Source organism: Fistularia commersonii, chromosome 26 (genome assembly GCF_037954325.1).
Source record: "Fistularia commersonii isolate RoL2024-O1a breed Wild chromosome 26, RoL_Fcom_v1.0, whole genome shotgun sequence".
NCBI lineage: Eukaryota > Metazoa > Chordata > Actinopteri > Syngnathiformes > Fistulariidae > Fistularia > Fistularia commersonii.
In genome coordinates this window covers 12,307,536-12,326,241 of record NC_141309.1, presented here as the reverse complement: position 1 = coordinate 12,326,241, position 18,706 = coordinate 12,307,536, and the positions used below count along the sequence as shown (strand labels likewise).

The 18,706-nt window shown below is 39.2% G+C and overlaps 4 protein-coding genes across 7 annotated transcripts; 2 read left to right on the top strand and 2 right to left on the bottom strand.

Moving 5' to 3' along the window:
- Nucleotides 1-244: 244 nt before the first annotated feature.
- Nucleotides 245-7,590, top strand: slc7a4 (solute carrier family 7 member 4). Of its 4 annotated transcripts, none has more exons than XM_086173683.1 (5): nt 245-334; nt 1,296-2,359; nt 2,457-3,157; nt 3,382-3,490; nt 5,282-7,590. In XM_086173683.1, exons 2-5 carry the CDS (start codon nt 1,378-1,380, stop codon nt 5,497-5,499), a joined length of 2,010 nt encoding a protein of 669 aa, XP_086029809.1. In that variant the 5' UTR covers nt 245-334; nt 1,296-1,377; the 3' UTR covers nt 5,500-7,590. The 4 variants fall into 4 exon arrangements, with proteins under 4 accessions (XP_086029809.1, XP_086029808.1, XP_086029811.1 ...); XM_086173682.1 differs by having other exon boundaries at nt 262-386; XM_086173685.1 differs by having other exon boundaries at nt 275-447.
- Nucleotides 7,591-7,865: 275 nt separating this feature from the next.
- Nucleotides 7,866-12,325, bottom strand: LOC147218652 (coiled-coil domain-containing protein 157-like). Its single transcript, XM_086174400.1, has 10 exons — nt 12,215-12,325; nt 11,683-12,116; nt 11,518-11,595; nt 11,232-11,401; nt 10,959-11,135; nt 10,711-10,879; nt 9,917-10,053; nt 9,634-9,731; nt 9,393-9,521; nt 7,866-7,869 (listed from the first exon to the last, which is right to left on the bottom strand). The coding sequence occupies exons 1-10, from the start codon at nt 12,217-12,219 to the stop codon at nt 7,866-7,868; spliced, it is 1,401 nt and encodes a 466-aa protein (XP_086030526.1). The 5' UTR covers nt 12,220-12,325.
- A 239-nt stretch (nt 12,326-12,564) lies between these two features.
- On the bottom strand, nt 12,565-12,947 carry LOC147218651 (coiled-coil domain-containing protein 157-like). The gene has a single exon (XM_086173686.1). It carries the CDS (start codon nt 12,945-12,947, stop codon nt 12,696-12,698), a length of 252 nt encoding a protein of 83 aa, XP_086029812.1. The 3' UTR covers nt 12,565-12,695.
- Nucleotides 12,948-13,078: 131 nt separating this feature from the next.
- sf3a1 (splicing factor 3a, subunit 1) lies at nt 13,079-18,654 on the top strand. Its single transcript, XM_086174423.1, has 15 exons — nt 13,079-13,126; nt 13,254-13,326; nt 13,766-13,872; nt 13,962-14,169; nt 14,257-14,589; nt 14,677-14,827; nt 14,919-15,115; nt 15,450-15,564; nt 16,000-16,307; nt 16,443-16,691; nt 16,779-16,986; nt 17,122-17,276; nt 17,962-18,063; nt 18,146-18,217; nt 18,290-18,654. Exons 2-15 carry the CDS (start codon nt 13,285-13,287, stop codon nt 18,389-18,391), a joined length of 2,349 nt encoding a protein of 782 aa, XP_086030549.1. The 5' UTR covers nt 13,079-13,126; nt 13,254-13,284; the 3' UTR covers nt 18,392-18,654.
- The last annotated feature ends 52 nt before the right edge of the window (nt 18,655-18,706 follow it).

The following is an 18,706-nucleotide window of genomic DNA, read 5'->3' as shown; positions in this document are numbered from 1 at the left end:
GTCTTCATTGCATTGCCTCCTGTTTTACCCTTTGCAAAGTGCCCTTAAGCGTTTAAAAGGGATCATTATGGTTTTTGTTAATGTATCCGTTTATTTTATTTACATCACTTGTGATGATTGAGACATTCATCAGTCTCCAGGCTCCAGTATGAGCGCCTGAGGTTGCGATCCAGGCGTGGAGGCCCTCCAGCAGGGGCGGGGAGTTGACTGCGCCTTTAAGAAGCAGCTCCGCCAGCAGCGCACCTTCTGCTCCATCATCACCCACGACGCACTAACCAACTTCTTCCTTCAACCGCACTGATGGGGATCCTTTAATATCAACGATCGTTTTGTTGTACGTTTGTTTGTTTCCTCGCTTTTCCCACATTTCGTGTCTCTTTTGCCAGGTAATTCCCTCACCTGGCTCGGTTATTTGAGGAAAGTGCAGCACACTGTATTCATCTCCGGGTGAGCGTATGTGATGCGTAAACCATCCTCTTTGGCGTCCGTCTCCATCTTGTTATTAAATATTAAATCGATCGTTAAAAAAAAGACACGTAATATTTCCCGTACGTATTTGCAAGCATTGTTATTTTTGCTGACTTTGGTTAGAAATAAATAATCGCCATAGTGGATGTCAGTCATTTTATTTGCTCTGGGAAATCGAAGCGTTACGTAATGATCCTGTTGTTGCCATATGGAGGGCAGGAATCGGATGTTGCACCGCCTGCATGAGCAGGATGAAAACTGGGTCTAAGTAAGGATCAAAAGCTACATGTTTGTTGTTTTTTGTGAGACAGTGCTCGACATTGCATTTTAAAATTCTAATTCTAATATGACGCACATTTTCAAGACATTCTCGCACTTGAATGAATGTGGTTTTCAATTGCAAGCACAGTATCAAGGCCTCATATTTGGCTTCATCAAATGCAATTCTAACTCAATTTTCCTTTGAGGATAAAAGCTCATAATGGGCGTTGGACCTTTAGTGAGCTCTGTGAAAATATCAGACTTGGATCATTTTGATATGCGTTTGTGAAATTTGTACCTAAAAGGCAGCATGTAAAAGATACAATAGGAGAGCCCATCATGCGGAAGTGTAAATGATACAGATAGGACTTTGTGTCAGTCTGACAGCTATCATGCAATAGTTTGCCAATTGAAAAATAACCGGTCAGGTGAAGACGGCCATAAATATTCCGTTACCTGAGTGCAGAATATGTTTTGGGTCACAAAGTTACATCACATTAAACTGCTGCTTTTTCCTCCTCAGACTTATATCTTTACCAATGTTGTGTTTTTGCCATGTTTTTCAGGGCTGCTACCTGGAGAGGTAATGGATCCAGTTTGATTGCTACAACATCATCTTGCCCAGCTGACCTTTCCACATTTGTAGCTATGGCAACCTGTGACAGAGGCTGCGTACCAGCGGTACGCCTTTGTCAAAGACTGAACCGACTCAAGACACTAGAAGATGACATGATGGCCACATCCCTGAAACGCTGCCTCTCAACATTGGACCTGACGCTTTTGGGTGTCGGTGGCATGGTGGGCTCTGGGCTTTATGTGCTGACAGGCACAGTGGCTAAAGACATGGTTGGACCTGCTGTCATATTATCATTTCTTTTTGCAGGTATTGCTTCTTTATTAGCTGCCTTTTGCTATGCAGAGTTTGGAGCACGCATTCCCAAGACAGGATCCGCCTACATGTTTACCTACGTCTCCGTGGGAGAGATTTGGGCTTTTTTAATTGGTTGGAATGTGATTCTGGAGAACATGATTGGCGGTGCTGCTGTTGCACGTGCATGGAGTGGCTATCTGGACTCCATTTTTAATCATGCTATCCAAAACTTTACCGAAACACACATCATGCAGTGGAATATACCCTTCCTTGCCCATTATCCTGACCTCCTTGCCGCAGGAATTCTCATAGTTGCCTCTTTCTTCATTTCTTTTGGAGTTCAAGTCTCATCATACCTTAACCACATCTTTTCCACCATTAGTATGGGGGTCATCATTTTTATTCTAGTGTTTGGCTTTATGCTGGCTGATCCAACCAATTGGAGCCAGAAAGTAGGTGGTTTTGCACCTTTTGGATGGTCCGGAATCCTGGCAGGCTCAGCGACATGTTTCTACGCATTTGTGGGTTTTGATGTAATTGCGTCATCAAGTGAGGAGGCAAAGAACCCACAGAAAGCTGTTCCCATAGCCACAGCGATCTCTCTTGGACTGGCAGCAACAGCTTACATCCTGGTGTCGACTGTGCTCACACTAATGGTTCCCTGGCATTCACTGGACCCTAACTCAGCTCTGGCAGATGCTTTTTTCCGTAGGGGTTTCAGTTGGGCTGGAGTTGTTGTGGCAGTCGGTTCCATCTGTGGTGAGTTTCATATAAGGAATAACATTTCTGTCATTTCACATCTCTGCAAAATGCCTGTGTTTCAATAGCTCTAATGATTTTCTCTTTTCAATGACAGCCATGAACACCGTACTTCTCTGTAACCTGTTCTCCCTCCCTCGGATTGTGTACGCCATGGCAGAAGACGGATTGTTCTTCTCCATTTTTGCTCGGGTCAATCCAATCACCAAAGTCCCCGTTAACGCTATACTGGTATTTGGGCTCCTCATGGCAACCATGGCCCTCATCTTTGATCTGGAGGCCTTGGTACAGTTCCTGTCCATCGGCACACTGCTGGCATACTCCTTCGTCGCAGCAAGTGTTATCGTCCTCCGTTTCCAGCCTGAAAAAAACAAGGGCAACAGTTCGCCCTCTCCCAACCCTAGTGGTGAGCCTCACCCGGACACCTCAGAGTCGCAGACCATAACTGAGGACAGTGGGGACCTGAAACAGTATGAATCCTTCTCTGACAAACTGCAGTTGGTAGAGAGGCAGAAGACTAAAGAGAGCAGAGGGGTGGGTCACCTGAAGGCCCGCTGGGAACCGTACCTGGGCAAAATGCTAGGGGACTTAGAACCAGGTGAGGTGGTGGCCCTGTGTGTGCTGACTCTGATTGTAAGTTCGGTGTCATTCTGTGCTGTGCTGGAATTTGGAAAAAAACAGCTTCAACTGCCAAACTGGAGCTTTACAACACTGCTGGTGATTTTCAGCATAGCCTACGTTCTCAGCCTGATGCTTATTTGGGTTCATGAGCCACAGACCAACAGTAAAACCTTCCAGGTGAGTGATCATACTTTTTGGTACTTTGTATTATTTGTCAGTAAAATTTTAATCTCTTGAAAGATATCAGTGAAGACCAAACCTGACATTTAGCATTTTGCAAGATCCCGATACATCTTTGTTCCATGAATACATAGCAAATAACAACTATTGATACCTTCATGTTATTGTCGTAAAAAATTGAACTACCATTTGTGTATGACTAATGTCTCCATATGTTACAGGTACCTCTGGTTCCACTGACTCCTGGCATCAGCATCCTCATTAATATATTCCTTATGATGAAACTTAGCTCTCTCACTTGGATTCGGTTCAGCGTTTGGATTGCCATCGGTAAGAAGACTAAAACATTGGAATCATAAAACTGGGGCACTTTTTGTAATTTTTTAGCATGGTATGAAACATATTTTGGTTGTTCAAATACAAACTCATCCATCGCCATATGGATGGATATCTTTGGTAGTAGTTTGAGCATGTCATGAAATAAAACATCCGCTTAGAAAGTGTTAACTTTTAAAAAAAACAATTCTTTGTGCATATAATGAAGATGTATACAATGAATTCTAAAAAAAAAACATCAACATTTCTAAGTGTGTGGTGTTAGTCTTAAAGAGTGTGGTATGGACAGGGGTTTACAATACTTTTGTGTCCTGCACCTCAAAAAAAACGAGCTAGACTTACAACACCTGGTGTTATGTTATTCATTTCCAATTTCAAATGATTGGTTTGCCACCTTTTGTAATATTTATTGTAGATTTCTTCATAAATTCCAGATACTTATATATAATATCGTTAGAACTTCGGATTTGTTGCTAATGTTTTTCTAGTTAATTGATGGCAATCTGTCATGTCTTTGAAAAATACGAATTCTGATGAATTTGAAAATAAAGCAGCCAATAAACTAACTGCTTTCAACATTTGGACTTTTACGCTCTTTTACTTAAACATATGCTCAAATTGCATTTGTACCCTTTCAGTGGATCGCTTAGGAAAAATTATTAGCTTTGCACGTGTCATGCCCTAACTCTGTCGTCTATTTTTTTTTTATCCTTGTTGGTGTCATTCCATTTGCATCATGTTTATTTTTGTCATTGTTATTGTCACCCTGCTTCTGTTCTTATCCATGTTGTTATCGTTTTAGTTGTCTATTCCCTCTTTTGCTATTTTTTTTTTTTTTCTCATTATGTTGTCTATTCTTATCCTTGTTGTAGGTGACTCTGCTGTCTATTTATTGTGGATGTCTTTTGTTATCTTTCAATTGCCTCTTTTATTTATATTTATACTCATTTTTATTGATACCGTCATTGTTGGCTACTGTGACAAAATAATTTCCCCTAGGGATCAATAAAGTATATCTTATCTTATCTTAGCTTAAGGCTTCTGGATGGATCAATAAACCTTTTAAACACAACTGTCAAGCTACAGCAAGTTAACAGGATGCAGGTACATGGAATTTTACACCCGAAAGGGCTGAATGCCAGGCACCTACTCTCAGATTCCCTTTTCCCTAGAAAGAGATGGCGCATTAAAATACTTTGTAAGGCATAGGATTACTTCATCTGGCTCGGCTCAAATGGCAAGTGCAGACTCGCATTGTAATTCTTGACGAACCAGACTGAATAGCTTTTGTTGTAATTTAGGTTGTAATGTTGTAAATTTCTTCTGAAATGTCAGAAATGGTGATGCACAGTTTCTACGTCCGGATATGATTGAGTGTTATTCAAAATCTTTTTTACTTTGTTTACCTGTGTTTCATCTTAAATTTCTTTTCCATAAAATCTAAACTGCTTATTTTATTTTGCCATCTCCCAAATTCAATTTGATGTGTCTAAAAGCATGGGATAAGGCTTTACAAGTCCACTTTAAACATGTGCAGAAAATTACCTAAAAGGCCAAATGCAGTGACCATATTTTGAAGTCTTTCACAAGATTTATTATGAAACATTATCCTGAGGATATGTTACACATACACGTGTTGTTTTGGGTGAAACTTTGCACACCCAAATAGCCATCTTAATAGATATGAGTGTAAAAAATATCTTGATTAATTCTGGCTACATTGGCTAGACTTCTTCTATATCTTAACAGTTGAACTCTGTGTGTTTGTGTACTATACCTTTTCAGGTCTATGTGTGTATTTTGGCTATGGAATCTGGCACAGTAAAGAGGGTCGGCGAGAGCTGCAGACCAAAGACATGGCAGCCCGATATGTCGTCCTACCCAGTGGGAGCCTGGTGGAAACAGTGCAACCTATCCAGCCCGACGGAATAATGGAAAACTCGGCAGCACATATGAATTCCTCAACTGACCCAACAACGGAGGAGTTTGTGGTAAAGAGATGATGAGGGACCAAATTAATTTATCATGTCTGATTGGTGTGTGTTGTCTTGACTAGCATACTTTGTATCTCACTCCCTTTAGCGTTTGACTGGCCTGCTACAGTCTGTACTCATTGCTTTGCAAATGTAAAAACACCAAAGGATGGGATGCACGCTCTCAGTCTTGTCGTGAAGCATATTTGTATATCTGTAATTCTCGAATGCAGAGAGCTTTCTTACTGTCCTGTAACTGTACAATGGTGTTACATCCTTTAAAACCAGCTCTTCTCTTGCAACCTTGCCCGCCTGTCTAAATCCACATGGTTAAAGATTATAAAAGGTGCTTTCTTTGTGACAATTTTTATTTAAGTATACTCAGTGGATGATTTTTAATCTATCAACCCACACCTATCTAATGCTGCAAAATCAACATTTTACATAAAAATCAAACCAACAGAGAAGAAGACATCTCAATCAAAGCGACCATTGCATTTTGTAAATTTCTTATTTCTATTTGCTTTTGGAAAAGCTGAAAGTCGTTAATAGAACACCCTATTTCTAAAAGGTTTAGACTCGAAAAAATTATTTCCCAAAGAGAGATCTCAAAACATGAGGTATTGTGATTTAGATAAATGAAAGTCATTGTGACACTCAGTTTTCACATTTTTGGCTGGATTCAACAAGAATATAATATTTTATATGAACAGAAATTTTTATACCTCAGAATCAGTTTATTATAAAAAAAATGTGTTAAGAAACTATGAAGAGATGAACACATAGAAATCTTCAAACAATCCTGAAAAGCGTGGGAACCTTAGTCAAGTTTTCGACTGTTTTTTTTAAATTATCATTCCCTCCTTAGCCTCAGGGAAAACTGCAGGCTTGAATAACGTGAATTTTTAGTTTTCAATGCATCTCCTTTTGGATCCCAAACACTGCCTTGATGTGGTCTCATCTGACCTCCCAAAAAACTCAATTTACTTTTCTACAGTAATAATTATTTGTATTAATACTATTCAGAAATTCACTTCAGTGAAGATGACTTCACTATTTGTTGGTTTTGTGTTTTTGCCACTGTTGATTTTGTATTTGTGTTGTATGTTTTGCATATGCACTTCAGTGGTCCACATAATCACCTATATCTCATTCCAGGACCCTGTTCTCCTGTTGCTTTTTGTGTCACTGATCCTTTTGTTTTCCTCATCCACATTTAAACACTGACCCTTTTCCAATTTACCCTACTGCTGTGAGATTAAGTGAGAGCACATGCAATTAGGCTACCTGGCTTTTAGTTTCTCGTCACGTGACAATAATTTGCAGAGATAAGACAGAAAGGCAAGCACAAATTCTAGAGACTTGAAATCTTTGGAAATAAGAATTGTCAAATATTGGTTTTATTAAACCTAGGCTATGCTTTCTCTTCCTGTGGCTTTTGTATAATCCCAGCAGATTTGGAGCATTCCCTGCCACAGTCTACATTGTGACTGTAATTAGAGAAAGCCACACTTGACATCCTCACAGCCTGCACTCAATAATGGAAGTGTTAATAAACAAACATGGATATGAAACATTTCATAAATTCAGTTCTTGTTTGAAAATTAAACCAACGGCCTTAAAATGTGTTAATCAATACACAGTTTTTTTTCTAAGTTAAACTCTGCATGAATTTTGTTGTTTTCCTAATAGCACATATCTTCTTGATGTATTCAACTTTTAGAAAGAAAAAAAAAACTCACAGAATTCATGATCATCCCGAATAAAACCAAAATACAAACATAAAGAATGTACAGTATGCCATGTTTCAGATAGTCATGTTTGGCTTCTGAGAATATGGGCCAACTTTGCACACTATATGAAAAATATTGTCTTGTAACTTTGAGTCACAGTTATGTCAAATAACAAATATTTACACTGTTCTTTTTCTTAAGAATAAGACATACTTCTTTTTCTGTCTTATTTAATGGGAAGCACATATATTGATCATTAAGTTCTTTTATAACCTCCTTCATGTAATATACTGTATACGCATTACAATCTCATCCTCCAGTTAAAAGTATGTCAATATAAATTGCAAAATACTGTGTTATGCATTAAAAATATATGTTTGAAGCACAATTTAGTAACTGATGAATTATCTGACCGGATGTTGCAGCTGTTAGAAAGCAATATCTTTATTTTATCATTGAGTTTGTTTTTTTAGTACAAGCGCCATCTACGGGTTGATCAGGATTATGCTTTTTAAAATACAACTGATGCTGGATGTTTGACTCAATACCTACACTAATAAATCAAGGGACCAAAAAATTCCTATGTTAGTATTGACTGATATATTAGCTACATTTACATGTTGCCATAGAATGGTACTTTTTCTTTCACAGGATACAGTGGAATCATCTGTAACAACAAAAAACAACACATCTGAGCTTTATGTTGATGCCATATCAATGTGTGATTACAAGTTATTAAAATTCAATGTTGGATTTGAAGCCAACAAGGTATCATTATGAAATATACAAAAATGGGACATGATTTGGATGAGAATTCTGGTTTGTTCGTAGTGCAACTTACAAACAACGTTAACATTGGTCAATCTGAAAAGTTTGGTTTGTAACATGTAAAAGTCATATCTATATTAAAGCCACTACATTGGAAAATTGATGCACGACAAATTGATCTTATAAGACAATAGAATAGGCTGTAATGGTTAAATAATTGGCATTAATTGCATGGGCTTAATTTTCCTGTACAGTGTTTATACAGTAATGTATGTGTTTGAGTAACAGTGGATAAATGAAAATTTGTATTACAATTTTTTACATAACTTAAACAATAATTCTATCTCCCACACAACTGCATGGTACGTCTTAATAATATGTATCTAATCTCTTGTTTTATATTAAGATTTTTTTTTCTCATCTGGCCCCAGATGATGCAATTTCATAGCTAAACATTTTGTCAATCACACCACTGTTATGTCAACTCCCATCTATGGCAAAAACGAGATTAACGCCGGCTTCAGTTACTTGCTTAGTGGTAAAATAGTTTGGCCTATTTAAAAGATTGCATGAGATGTACATGCCATTTGAAAGAATTAAACGACACACCCTGTGTCCATTCACTTTTGAATTGATGAGGAACAATGTTTAATACATTTCACACACAATTAAAAACAAATATTAAACAAAAATACATGACTTGTCACTTTTAACAGCTTTCAGACTTCAGAGTCATCAGCTTTCAGGCCATCAAAGTTGGAATGGCAGCTCATATTATTTCTGTTAAATCAGTATCAGTAGCCAGTCAAACCAAATCTCTTAAATCGATAAGAAGTGTGTGTGATTCTGAGCCCTGTGAAATAATTAGTGCTTACTCAAAGATTATCTTGGTTTAACAGAAAGTCGACAGTGATTCAGCAGCCTGTGAGCTCTTGTGTTGCCATGGAAACTTTTGCACAGCGAGACTGCATGAGCTACCAACACATCCGTCACAAAGTTTGTAGCAACCTCAAAACATGTGTGTCAACTCTGAAGGTGATGCTATCTAACTCCCTACCTAGCATCAATGAAAAAAGAAAACATTAATAAATACTTATAAAAACAAGAAAATCACTTAAAATATTACACGCTGCAATAAATAATAATAAAGAATAATAGGATGCTACAGGCATATCTTTAAATGTGTGTAGTGTGTTCCGAATGTTGAGAAAATTGTGTTTTATGCCAATTTTTTGCATTTTTGAACAATAAAATAAAATGACAAGCACACAACGCAAAACTATCTACAGCTTCAATGTTTTTACATCTTTACATCATTTTTTCTTATTTTTCAAATTCCTATTTAGATAAGAAGACGTTTGTGCTTTTTTGGTAGCTTTAGCAGGGGCACCATTTGTTTCCAGACGAAGGCTCTGAAACCACGTGTGTCCAGATGAGTATGCGGGAGTACTGCTGGACAAACCGTCCCCCGTCTCAGGTGACATCAGCGCACTTTCTTGTCCCCACACCCCTCTGCCTGTGCAACTTAGCTGTACTGCACTGCTGCTCTGCCTTGGGTATAGAGGAGCAATAAAGGTGGCCATGAATCACGAATACATTCTGTGGTAATACTCTATAGTTGTGGTAGAATATACCATGCTTAAAATCATGTAGTTGTACTTACAATGGACTGTTGTGCATGTATATTTGATGATTTTGTGGTTTTGCTTCTGATCTGCTGGGAGGAGAAAAGCTCCAGTACTGCTGAGGGGAGCTCTCCTCCTGTTGATAAGTTAATCAGAAGAAAATGTATGTATTGTACATGCATATATATATATGCCATTAAATGACCCATGTGTAGCATATTTAAGATTTTTAGAATCATCCATTAGCAACAAACATCTAATTGTACACTTTCAAATAACACAATACTTGAAACACTTGTTAAAATAAATCAAGACATCTACCTTGACAGTAGGTTGTGAACTTTCCCTCAGTTTCACAATGCCATTTCGGAGGGTAGCGTTTTCTTGCTGCAGAACACTTATTCGAATGTTGTTTGCTTTCAATTGTTGCTCCATATCCCAAAGCACATCTCCTGTACCTTTAAAAAGTTGAAATATGGAAAGTCCCAACTTGTCTAATAAACCCGGTACCCCAAAAACATGCAGTTATGTAGTTTCTCGCTTAAATCATTTGTTTAACACCTCTGCAAGATTAGATTAATAAAAAATGGTTTTCACTGTATCTTCTTACAAGCTATTTTCTTCTGAACCATGTAATTAAACCAGACTGAATAAAAGTTTTGCAAGTGTATTTTACTTCTTCCCTTTATTAGTGACCAGCTCCTTGGGCTGGTTTGTCAAGAGTGCTAGCCTTTAGCAACAACATTTTAACATATGCAGGGCATCTGTGAGCACAGACAAACAGTAACAATAATGAAAAAGATGTCAGCATACAGCAAAGAGACAAAAGAAGTTTTCTGTCACGTAAAAGCATTGTTTTTTGCCTGTTTTGTCTCAGTACAGTCATGAAAATCACTTGATTCATTTCGTGACACATTACTATGGTGTGGCTCTGCAAACAATTCTCAAGTGAACTTGTTTACTTTACCAGCATCCTGTATTTTACTGTTTACTGTAACAGCACAGACTCCTTACTAAATATAAAAGGTGCCGCAAAGGCTTAAACAAATATGTCAGGTGTCTATGTCATGTAATTAGAAAATATAATTTTAACATAGCCATTAACAATTGCTCACTCTGAGGTTGGGCATGGTCCAGAGAGCTCAGCTCAGGGAAAGCAGCCAACAGTCTCTCATTCTCCTTTAAGGACAAAACATATTCCTCAAGCTCTGCCATGCTGGTCCGTAACTCCTTTTTGTCTGTTTCTAGTGCCAGTTTCTCCTTTTGGAGCTGTAAACACTGTTCCTGTTGGGGAAAAGGAACACTGGCTGAGCAGAAATTACATGAGAAACAGGGAATTCAAAGGAATTCAGGATCTTTATACCAGCTGTTGAGTGAGTTGAGCTTGCAACTGGTCCTTTTCCTCAGAAATCTGTTGCAGCTGATTCTGAAGATTGATCTCTCTCTCCTCTTTGTGTCCCAACAGCCTCTGAAGCTCCTCACGTTCTTCATCAATAGCATCTACTCTCTCTAGCAAACATTTCTGCTTTGCCTGCAATGACTGAATACACAAACCCATTCTCACACTGTTGAAATAGGTTACTCATTTATACATCCATCTCTCAAAACAAATAGCTCAATGTTGATCTTGACTGACCTCTTGCTGACGACAAGCGCTTTGATATTTGGCATTTTCCTTGTCGAGAAGTAGTTGAGTCTCAAAGATCTGGCCTTCTAACTGTCTTATCTTTTGCTGCAGTTTGAAGCAGGCCTCTTCCTCTATGTGTAAGTTCCGCAGTTTATCCTGCAGCGCATTCCTTTCACACTCTATCGCAAAGTCAGTGGTCATCACATTTGACTGGCTTCACTGAATTGAATTTCTGAAAAATATTTAGTTTGCAAAGGGATAGCACAATGGAAAATGAAAAAGTATTTGCCCTTACCAACTGCTTGCAAAGCACTTTGCTTTTCGACCACTATTTCTTTATGTTTGGCATTATTCTTCTCCAAGGATGAAATTTCTGTTACAAATAGTCAGAAAAAATAGACAGACATTAAATGTGAATATGAATCCTAATTTTAAAAATCAATTTGTCAGTTTACGTCACCTCTTTTGAGTCGCTGCTGCCCCTTTGTTAACCTCTCCTTGATTTCTTTCATAGATTTCTGTGCTTTCTGCAGGGATGACTCTAGCTCAAGAATGGTAGATTTATATTTTTCCGCTTCTTGCTCAAGTTCTTTCTTTGCACTTTCTAACTGAGACCTGAGATTCTTTTGCTCTTCTTCTGCTGCCACCAGTCTTTTTGTAAGAGGCCGTACAGTATCCCGTACGTCATGGAGATGTTTAGCCAGTCGGCGCAGATCCCGATGTTGCTCACAGGCCCACTGAGCAACATCTCCTGCTGTCATCTGACCTGGTTCCAGTGTGTCCTCCACAGCCTTCAGTAGTGGCTGAAGAGAGGAGGGCATGCCCTCACCTTCTAACAGCTCGACCAAGACTTCGCCTGTTTCTTTTAAAATAGCCTGCACTTGGTGACACGCACTGCAAGGGACAAGGGAAGAGTCAACTGTCTGGCAGCTTACATTGTTGCTCTGAATGTTAAAGAGGCATGGAGTTCGGTGAGTTGAACTGGAAGGTACATCATGCTGTGATGAAATCTTGATTGCGCTTATTGAGGATGTAGCAGATGAACAAGATGGGCTGCATTCATTCCATGAGGTGATCAAAGCAGAGCCAGAAGATGCTTTCTCAATCTTATCACAGTCCAACAACTTTGTCTTTGTCTTGTTTTCTTTGTAGGTGCCCTAACAGAAAGGAGTTAGCATTTAAATGAGGAAAGCAATGTCACCACTTTAACCTATGCAAGAAGCTGTGCCTACCTGAATTAAGTTATTCCAATATTTTAAAACAACCAGACCAATAGACAGACATCCTCTCTGCTGAGTTTGTTCATTCTCGTGGCTACTCTTCTGCAGCTCAACATAAGCATTAAAGCTTTGTAGAAGAAGGAGTAGTCTGGTTTTGAGTGAACGAAGAGACATCTTTGTCAAAAAAAAGCATCTTTGTCACGCTCTTTTTGAAGTCAGTACGTCTGAATGTGATGTAACGGTAAGCAGTATTTTACCTGTCAACCACTAGCTCCAATAAAACAATATGAGAGTGCTGGTTGAATGCTTCCTCTCCTTCCACAAAATCATATTGCTCCATCAGTGACACCATATTCAAGTTACATGAGAGTTTGTCCGGAAACTTCCAGGACGAATAGCGGACCGGACCAGTGCGTGAAAACACATCCACAATGGCACCTTGGAGGTCCACGAGATCTTTCCGGAGGCTGTCAATGCAGTCCTGACGACCTAAGAACTGACTCATTTTCTTTTAGCAAGCTTATACTTAGTCGACTGAGAATACAAAAGCGTTAGGTGCAGCTTGTTTACGTGTCATCCCCTTGACAACCGTCTAAAAACAGCACTACAAGTTCCACAATGCTTTGCCAGTTAGTTCCCGGAAGTAGTACGTCTCCATTGGGCTTACAACGAAAGCACGACGCAGTAAGGCTTCGACTGTCGCTAAGTTCGACTATTAACTGAAAAATTACCTTTGCTGCTCGGAGAACATCTCCCTGAGAAGCAACGGTATTCTGTTCAGAACAACCGAATTCACAAATTTTTGTTTAAGGTAACTTCGAGGATTCGCAGAAGACGCAGTCATGCCGCCGGGGCCTGTACAAGTTATTCAGCCGGAGTCGAAGGTAACGTTACCGCTGCAAGCTAGCTTACCCGCTGTTACGGGAATATGAATGTTATGTTCGTTTTCTTCGAAATTAAACGTATTTCAGCAGGTTCTGTTATTCCCAACGGCCCCCATAATGTAGCCGAGTCTTCTTTGATATTTTAGGCAAAGATTCAATTTCTTTTCATTTAAGTCCGGTGAGACGTCTCAGGGGTGTAATTCACCGCACAGCCGCAGAATTGATAAAAGCTAAACTTTACACGTTCTTTGATATTGCTTTATACGTGTGCGTGTGTGTGTGTGTGTGTCCCAACTTGAAACTTGCATGCCCGCCAATCAATGGATCAATACATTTATTTGTAATTTATGTGATTGCTGCTCCTGAACGTACCATAGTAATAAGACTTGTATTAAGTGCACAAACATTGCAACCAGACTAATATAAAACTCCTTAACAGAATGAGCCGACAGAAGAAACTCCTGCGACCAAACCTATTGTTGGTATTATATACCCACCTCCGGAGGTCAGAAATATTGTCGACAAAACAGCCAGCTTTGTCGCCAGGTTGGTCTCTCTTTGTGTATGAAATGTATTCATCATTACCTTACTGGTTTTTATGTACTTCAAGATACAGTTGTATTTTAAATTTGCAGGAATGGGCCTGAATTCGAAGCAAGAATCAGACAGAATGAGATCAACAATCCAAAGTTTAATTTTCTCAATCCCAACGACCCGTACCATGCCTATTACCGACACAAGGTCAATGAATTCAAGGAGGGAAAAGCCCAGGAGCCATCGGCAGCTGTTCCAAAGGTTATGCAGCAGCAGGCCATGCAGCAGTCTCAGCAGCTTCCTCAAAAGGTAGGGTCATTCTTTTCACTGTGGCATTACATTGGTGATATTTTTATATAGATTTTAAATATTTTGTTTTGTTTCGCCCATCAACAGGTGCAGTCACAAGTGATTCAAGAGACAGTGGTCCCCAAAGAACCACCACCTGAATTTGAGTTCATTGCAGATCCTCCATCGATCTCAGCATTTGACTTGGATGTTGTCAAACTCACTGCCCAGTTTGTTGCTCGCAATGGTCGCCAGTTTCTAACTCAGCTCATGCAGAAAGAACAGAGGAACTACCAGTTTGATTTTCTACGGCCACAGCACAGCCTTTTCAACTACTTCACCAAATTAGTTGAGCAGTACACTAAGATTCTCATCCCCCCCAAAGGCCTGCTGAATAAGCTGAAGCGAGAGGCTGAGAACCCACGAGAAGTCATTGACCAGGTAATCCTGATAACAGATGGTTGTTTTTAAGTCAAATAATTTTGCAGATCATTGCTTATTGTAACCCTCGTAACCCTTAACTACCAGGTGAGATATCGTGTTGAGTGGGCAAAGTTCCAGGAGCGTGAGAGAAAGAAGGAAGAGGAAGAAAGAGAGAAAGAACGAGTGGCATATGCCCAAATTGACTGGCATGACTTTGTTGTGGTTGAGACTGTGGATTTCCAGCCCAATGAACAAGGTAATAGAACTACAACAGTTAAAACAATTAAAATTGAATTTCCAAATGGGGATAATTTGACCAAGAAAATAATTTATTTGCATTTCCACAGGCCACTTTCCCCCGCCTACAACACCGGAGGAGCTTGGTGCTCGCATTCTAATCCAAGAGCGATATGAGAAGTATGGAGAGAGTGAGGAAGTAGAAATGGAGGTTGAAAGTGAGGACGAAGAGGATGAAAGAGAGGAACGGGGTGGAGGCCTGTCCTTACAACCAGACCAGGACACACAGATTCAGGACATGGATGAAGTAAGAGTGAAAATTAATTAACTTATTTATTGGTCATTGTTCTGAAAGGAATTGAGATACTGTACTGTAGTCTAGTTTGTAGCACCCAATATGATTTGTAAGGAACACACACTGCCTGAATTGATTTCGCTGTATACTGTTCACAGCCCACACATACACGTATTTTATAAAAAAATTATTGTAGTCAGAGGTCTGCAGACAAATTTCTAATCTTCCTTCTGTATTGTCATGTCAAGTAGTGTCCATTTATTTAATTTATACTGCCTGCTTGTTAATTAACTGAAATAATTCAAACATGTTTTTTGTGTGTTTGTTTTTTTCTTACATTCTGAAGGGGTCTGATGATGATGATGAATTGAAGGCACCGTTGCCGCCAGACAACCCGATGCCACCCCCACTGCCCCCAACCCCAGACCAGGTTATTATTCGTAAAGACTATGACCCAAAAGGTAACACGTTCTATTGACATACAACACAGTAGAGGTGTTGAATTTCAATCTTCAAGTTTAATTATCAGTCAGCTCTCAGTGAAATCATTTCCATTACATTGGAAGTTTTTCAGCTGACACTCAAACTGTAATAAAACATTAGTATGTTACTTGTTTGCTTCTGGATATTTTTGTCTCGTACAGTAATACATATTAGAATGTTTTTGTTGTATTGTATATGTTGATTGTCTGAATTTTGAAAGTTCTTGGAAAATTTCAAAAGATTAGGATTAATCTTACTGCTGACACTAAAAGAAGTAATTTACAGTGACAGGATATGATTCATTCATTGTAACTTGATCACTTGTTAATGGTAATCAAATTTTGTTTTGGGGGGGAAAAAAAGGTCACAATATGATTACAATTTGTGTTCATCTCCTGCCTTTTTTTTGTCAGCTTCCAAACCTCAGACATCAGTCCATGCTCCAGATGAGTACCTCATTTCACCAATCACTGGTGAGAAGATTCCAGCAAGTAAGATGCAAGAACACATGCGCATCGGTCTGCTGGATCCACGCTGGCTGGAGCAAAGGGACCGCAGCATCAGAGAGAGGCAGACAGAAGATGAAGTCTATGCCCCTGGTCTGGATATTGAAAGCAGCTTGAAGCAACTGGCTGAGAGGCGTACTGATATCTTTGGTGTGGAAGAGACAGCCATCGGTAAGAAGATTGGAGAAGAAGAAATCCAGAAGCCCGAGGAGAAGGTGAGGACACTTCAGCAATTTTGCGGTTTGAAAAGAAATGCAACTATGGTTTGGATTAATGTCTGCTGACCAATGCTGGTACAGAAGTAGAATACTAATGTGTGCGTGCGCGTGCTCTCGTTCTCCTTCCTTCAGGTTACCTGGGATGGTCACTCTGGAAGCATGGCTCGTACCCAGCAAGCTGCACAAGCAAATATAACTCTTCAAGAGCAGATTGAAGCCATTCACAAAGCCAAAGGGCTGGTGGGAGAAGATGACACTAAGGAGAAAATTGGCCCAAGCAAACCAAGTGAAATTCACCATCCACCTTCCATCCCTTCATCTGCTGCTAGTTTGCCCAAACCCAGCCCTCCAGTCACAGCAGTGCCTCGCCCACCTGCCTCAGTAAGTCATTCAAACCAGTTTTTTAATAAAAATGTTTTAGTCCTTACTGTACATAAAATCTAAGACAAGTCATGCGTGTCTCCGCAGGTGGCACCTCCAGTCCGCACCACACTTCTCTCTGCTGTGCCAGTAATTCCAAGACCACCAGTGGCTCCTGTTGTGCGCCTGACTCCAGGACAAGTTATTACACCAATGCCCCCTATGATCCCAGCTCCTCGCATCAACGTGGTTCCCATGCCACCAGCAGCACCTCACATGATGGCACCTAGACCACCGCCAATGGTTGTTCCCGCTGGTAAGAACTTTTTTTTTTCAAAATGTTGACTATACTGAAAATCCATGTGTGAAGAAAATAACTGCTTATTGCCTTTTATTTGCTTTTAATGTATTTATTGATTTTTTTTTATTCACACTCTTCAACTCTTTCCAGCATTTGTGCCTGCTCCACCTGTCCCACAACCACCGAGTGCTGCTCCTGCACCTCCTTCCCATCCACCCCCACCTCATGATGATGAACCACTCAACAAGAAGATGAAAACGGAAGACAATCTCATTCCAGAGGAAGAGTTTCTACGTAGAAACAAGGTTGGTTTAAACAAATCATTTTTTTAATTACAGTACTCAAGGTGACATGTTTTATTTTGTAATATAAATGTCATTTTGTTTTCAACATGTTTTTTAGGTAATTAGTACCACTTGTTGACACTCAAGCTATATGTCCTTTGCTAATGACTATTAGTATCTGTAACTCAAAGCTTAATTGTGGCTATAGATCACTCATATTGTTTCAAAACATTTTTTTTAGGTATATATTCAAAACTTTTTTTGACAACCTAGATATCAGTATGGGAATAGCGCACACTATAAAAGACTTCTATGTTTTCTCTGCAAAACTTGGAGGCATGTGTGGTATTATACAGAAAAAAGATTGGAATAAAGGGCAATTATCTCTTGTGGACAACGCAGATATGATGATGAGCCTCGAAGAATTTCCATCTTGAAAGTTTGATTTCATTTTGAAATTCCGAGAAAGTGCGTTCAATAAAAATGTGCTTGTTTCACTGAAATTTAAAACTTCTACGCAATTTGAGCTTTATATGTCCATAATGCTTGACAATCCAAAAAGAAAAGCCTCACTTGCAACAATAGTCATATATTCTGGAAGCCAATTTCTTTACTATAAAATGCAGTTTACCTATACAAAAATGTGGTAGATATAAGTTTATTCTTTATAGTTGCTGACTTGGTTTTTATTTTTTCATTTCTTCAGGGTCCAGTGGCAGTTAAAGTCCAGGTTCCAAACATGCAGGACAAGACTGAATGGAAACTAAATGGCCAAGTGCTGAATTTCACTGTCCCACTCACAGACCAGGCATGTATAGTTTCTCTTATGGTTTCCCTGTTTTATTGAAATGACTCCCTAATGAATGGATGTATATCTGTTGTCTCTATAGGTGTCTGTTATTAAGGTCAAAATCCATGAAGCCACTGGCATGCCTGCAGGAAAGCAGAAGTTACAGTATGAGGTAAGCTTAGTTTGGGGGGGATTTGAAAAAGGGAATTTAATTTATTCACTAATTTTTACTTGTTTTTAACAGGGCATTTTCATAAAGGACTCCAACTCTTTGGCTTATTACAACATGAATACTGGCTCAGTAATTCACTTGGCATTGAAAGAGAGAGGTGGAAGAAAGAAGTAAAGAGTGCTACGCCCTATGCAAGAGGAAACCATTTAAAATGTTATTTTGTCCTTCAGTAATGTAATTAAATTCATGATCAATCTCAAAATGTTACTGCACTTCACATGAACTTTTGTGTTAAAATCCTTGTAATTCTTAAAATTTCGACCTTAAAGAATGCTAAGTTTGACCTGGTGTGTGTGATTTAAACATTGTGGTCAGTTTCTAAATTGCTCATTCATCTCCATCATGTTCATTTAGTAAATAAAGATTGAAAAACACAATCCATGAGTGTCAACATTTGTTTGTTTCTTTTTGTTATGTTTGTTAAACGGG

Coding starts and splice junctions, on each gene's coding strand:
- slc7a4 (XM_086173681.1), top strand. CDS start 711: ATGAGCAGGATGAAAACTGGGTCTAA. Junction 737..1,295: donor AGGATGAAAACTGGGTCTAA/GTAAGGATCAAA, acceptor CATGTTTTTCAG/GGCTGCTACCTGGAGAGGTA. Junction 3,491..5,281: donor CAGCGTTTGGATTGCCATCG/GTAAGAAGACTA, acceptor ATACCTTTTCAG/GTCTATGTGTGTATTTTGGC.
- LOC147218652 (XM_086174400.1), bottom strand. Junction 11,596..11,682: donor GCAGCAGCGACTCAAAAGAG/GTGACGTAAACT, acceptor TATTTGTAACAG/AAATTTCATCCTTGGAGAAG. Junction 9,732..9,916: donor GTTCACAACCTACTGTCAAG/GTAGATGTCTTG, acceptor ACTTATCAACAG/GAGGAGAGCTCCCCTCAGCA.
- LOC147218651 (XM_086173686.1), bottom strand. CDS start 12,947: ATGAGTCAGTTCTTAGGTCGTCAGGACTGCATTGACAGCCTCCGGAAA.
- sf3a1 (XM_086174423.1), top strand. CDS start 13,285: ATGCCGCCGGGGCCTGTACAAGTTATTCAGCCGGAGTCGAAG. Junction 14,170..14,256: donor CTCAGCAGCTTCCTCAAAAG/GTAGGGTCATTC, acceptor GCCCATCAACAG/GTGCAGTCACAAGTGATTCA. Junction 18,064..18,145: donor CTGTCCCACTCACAGACCAG/GCATGTATAGTT, acceptor TTGTCTCTATAG/GTGTCTGTTATTAAGGTCAA.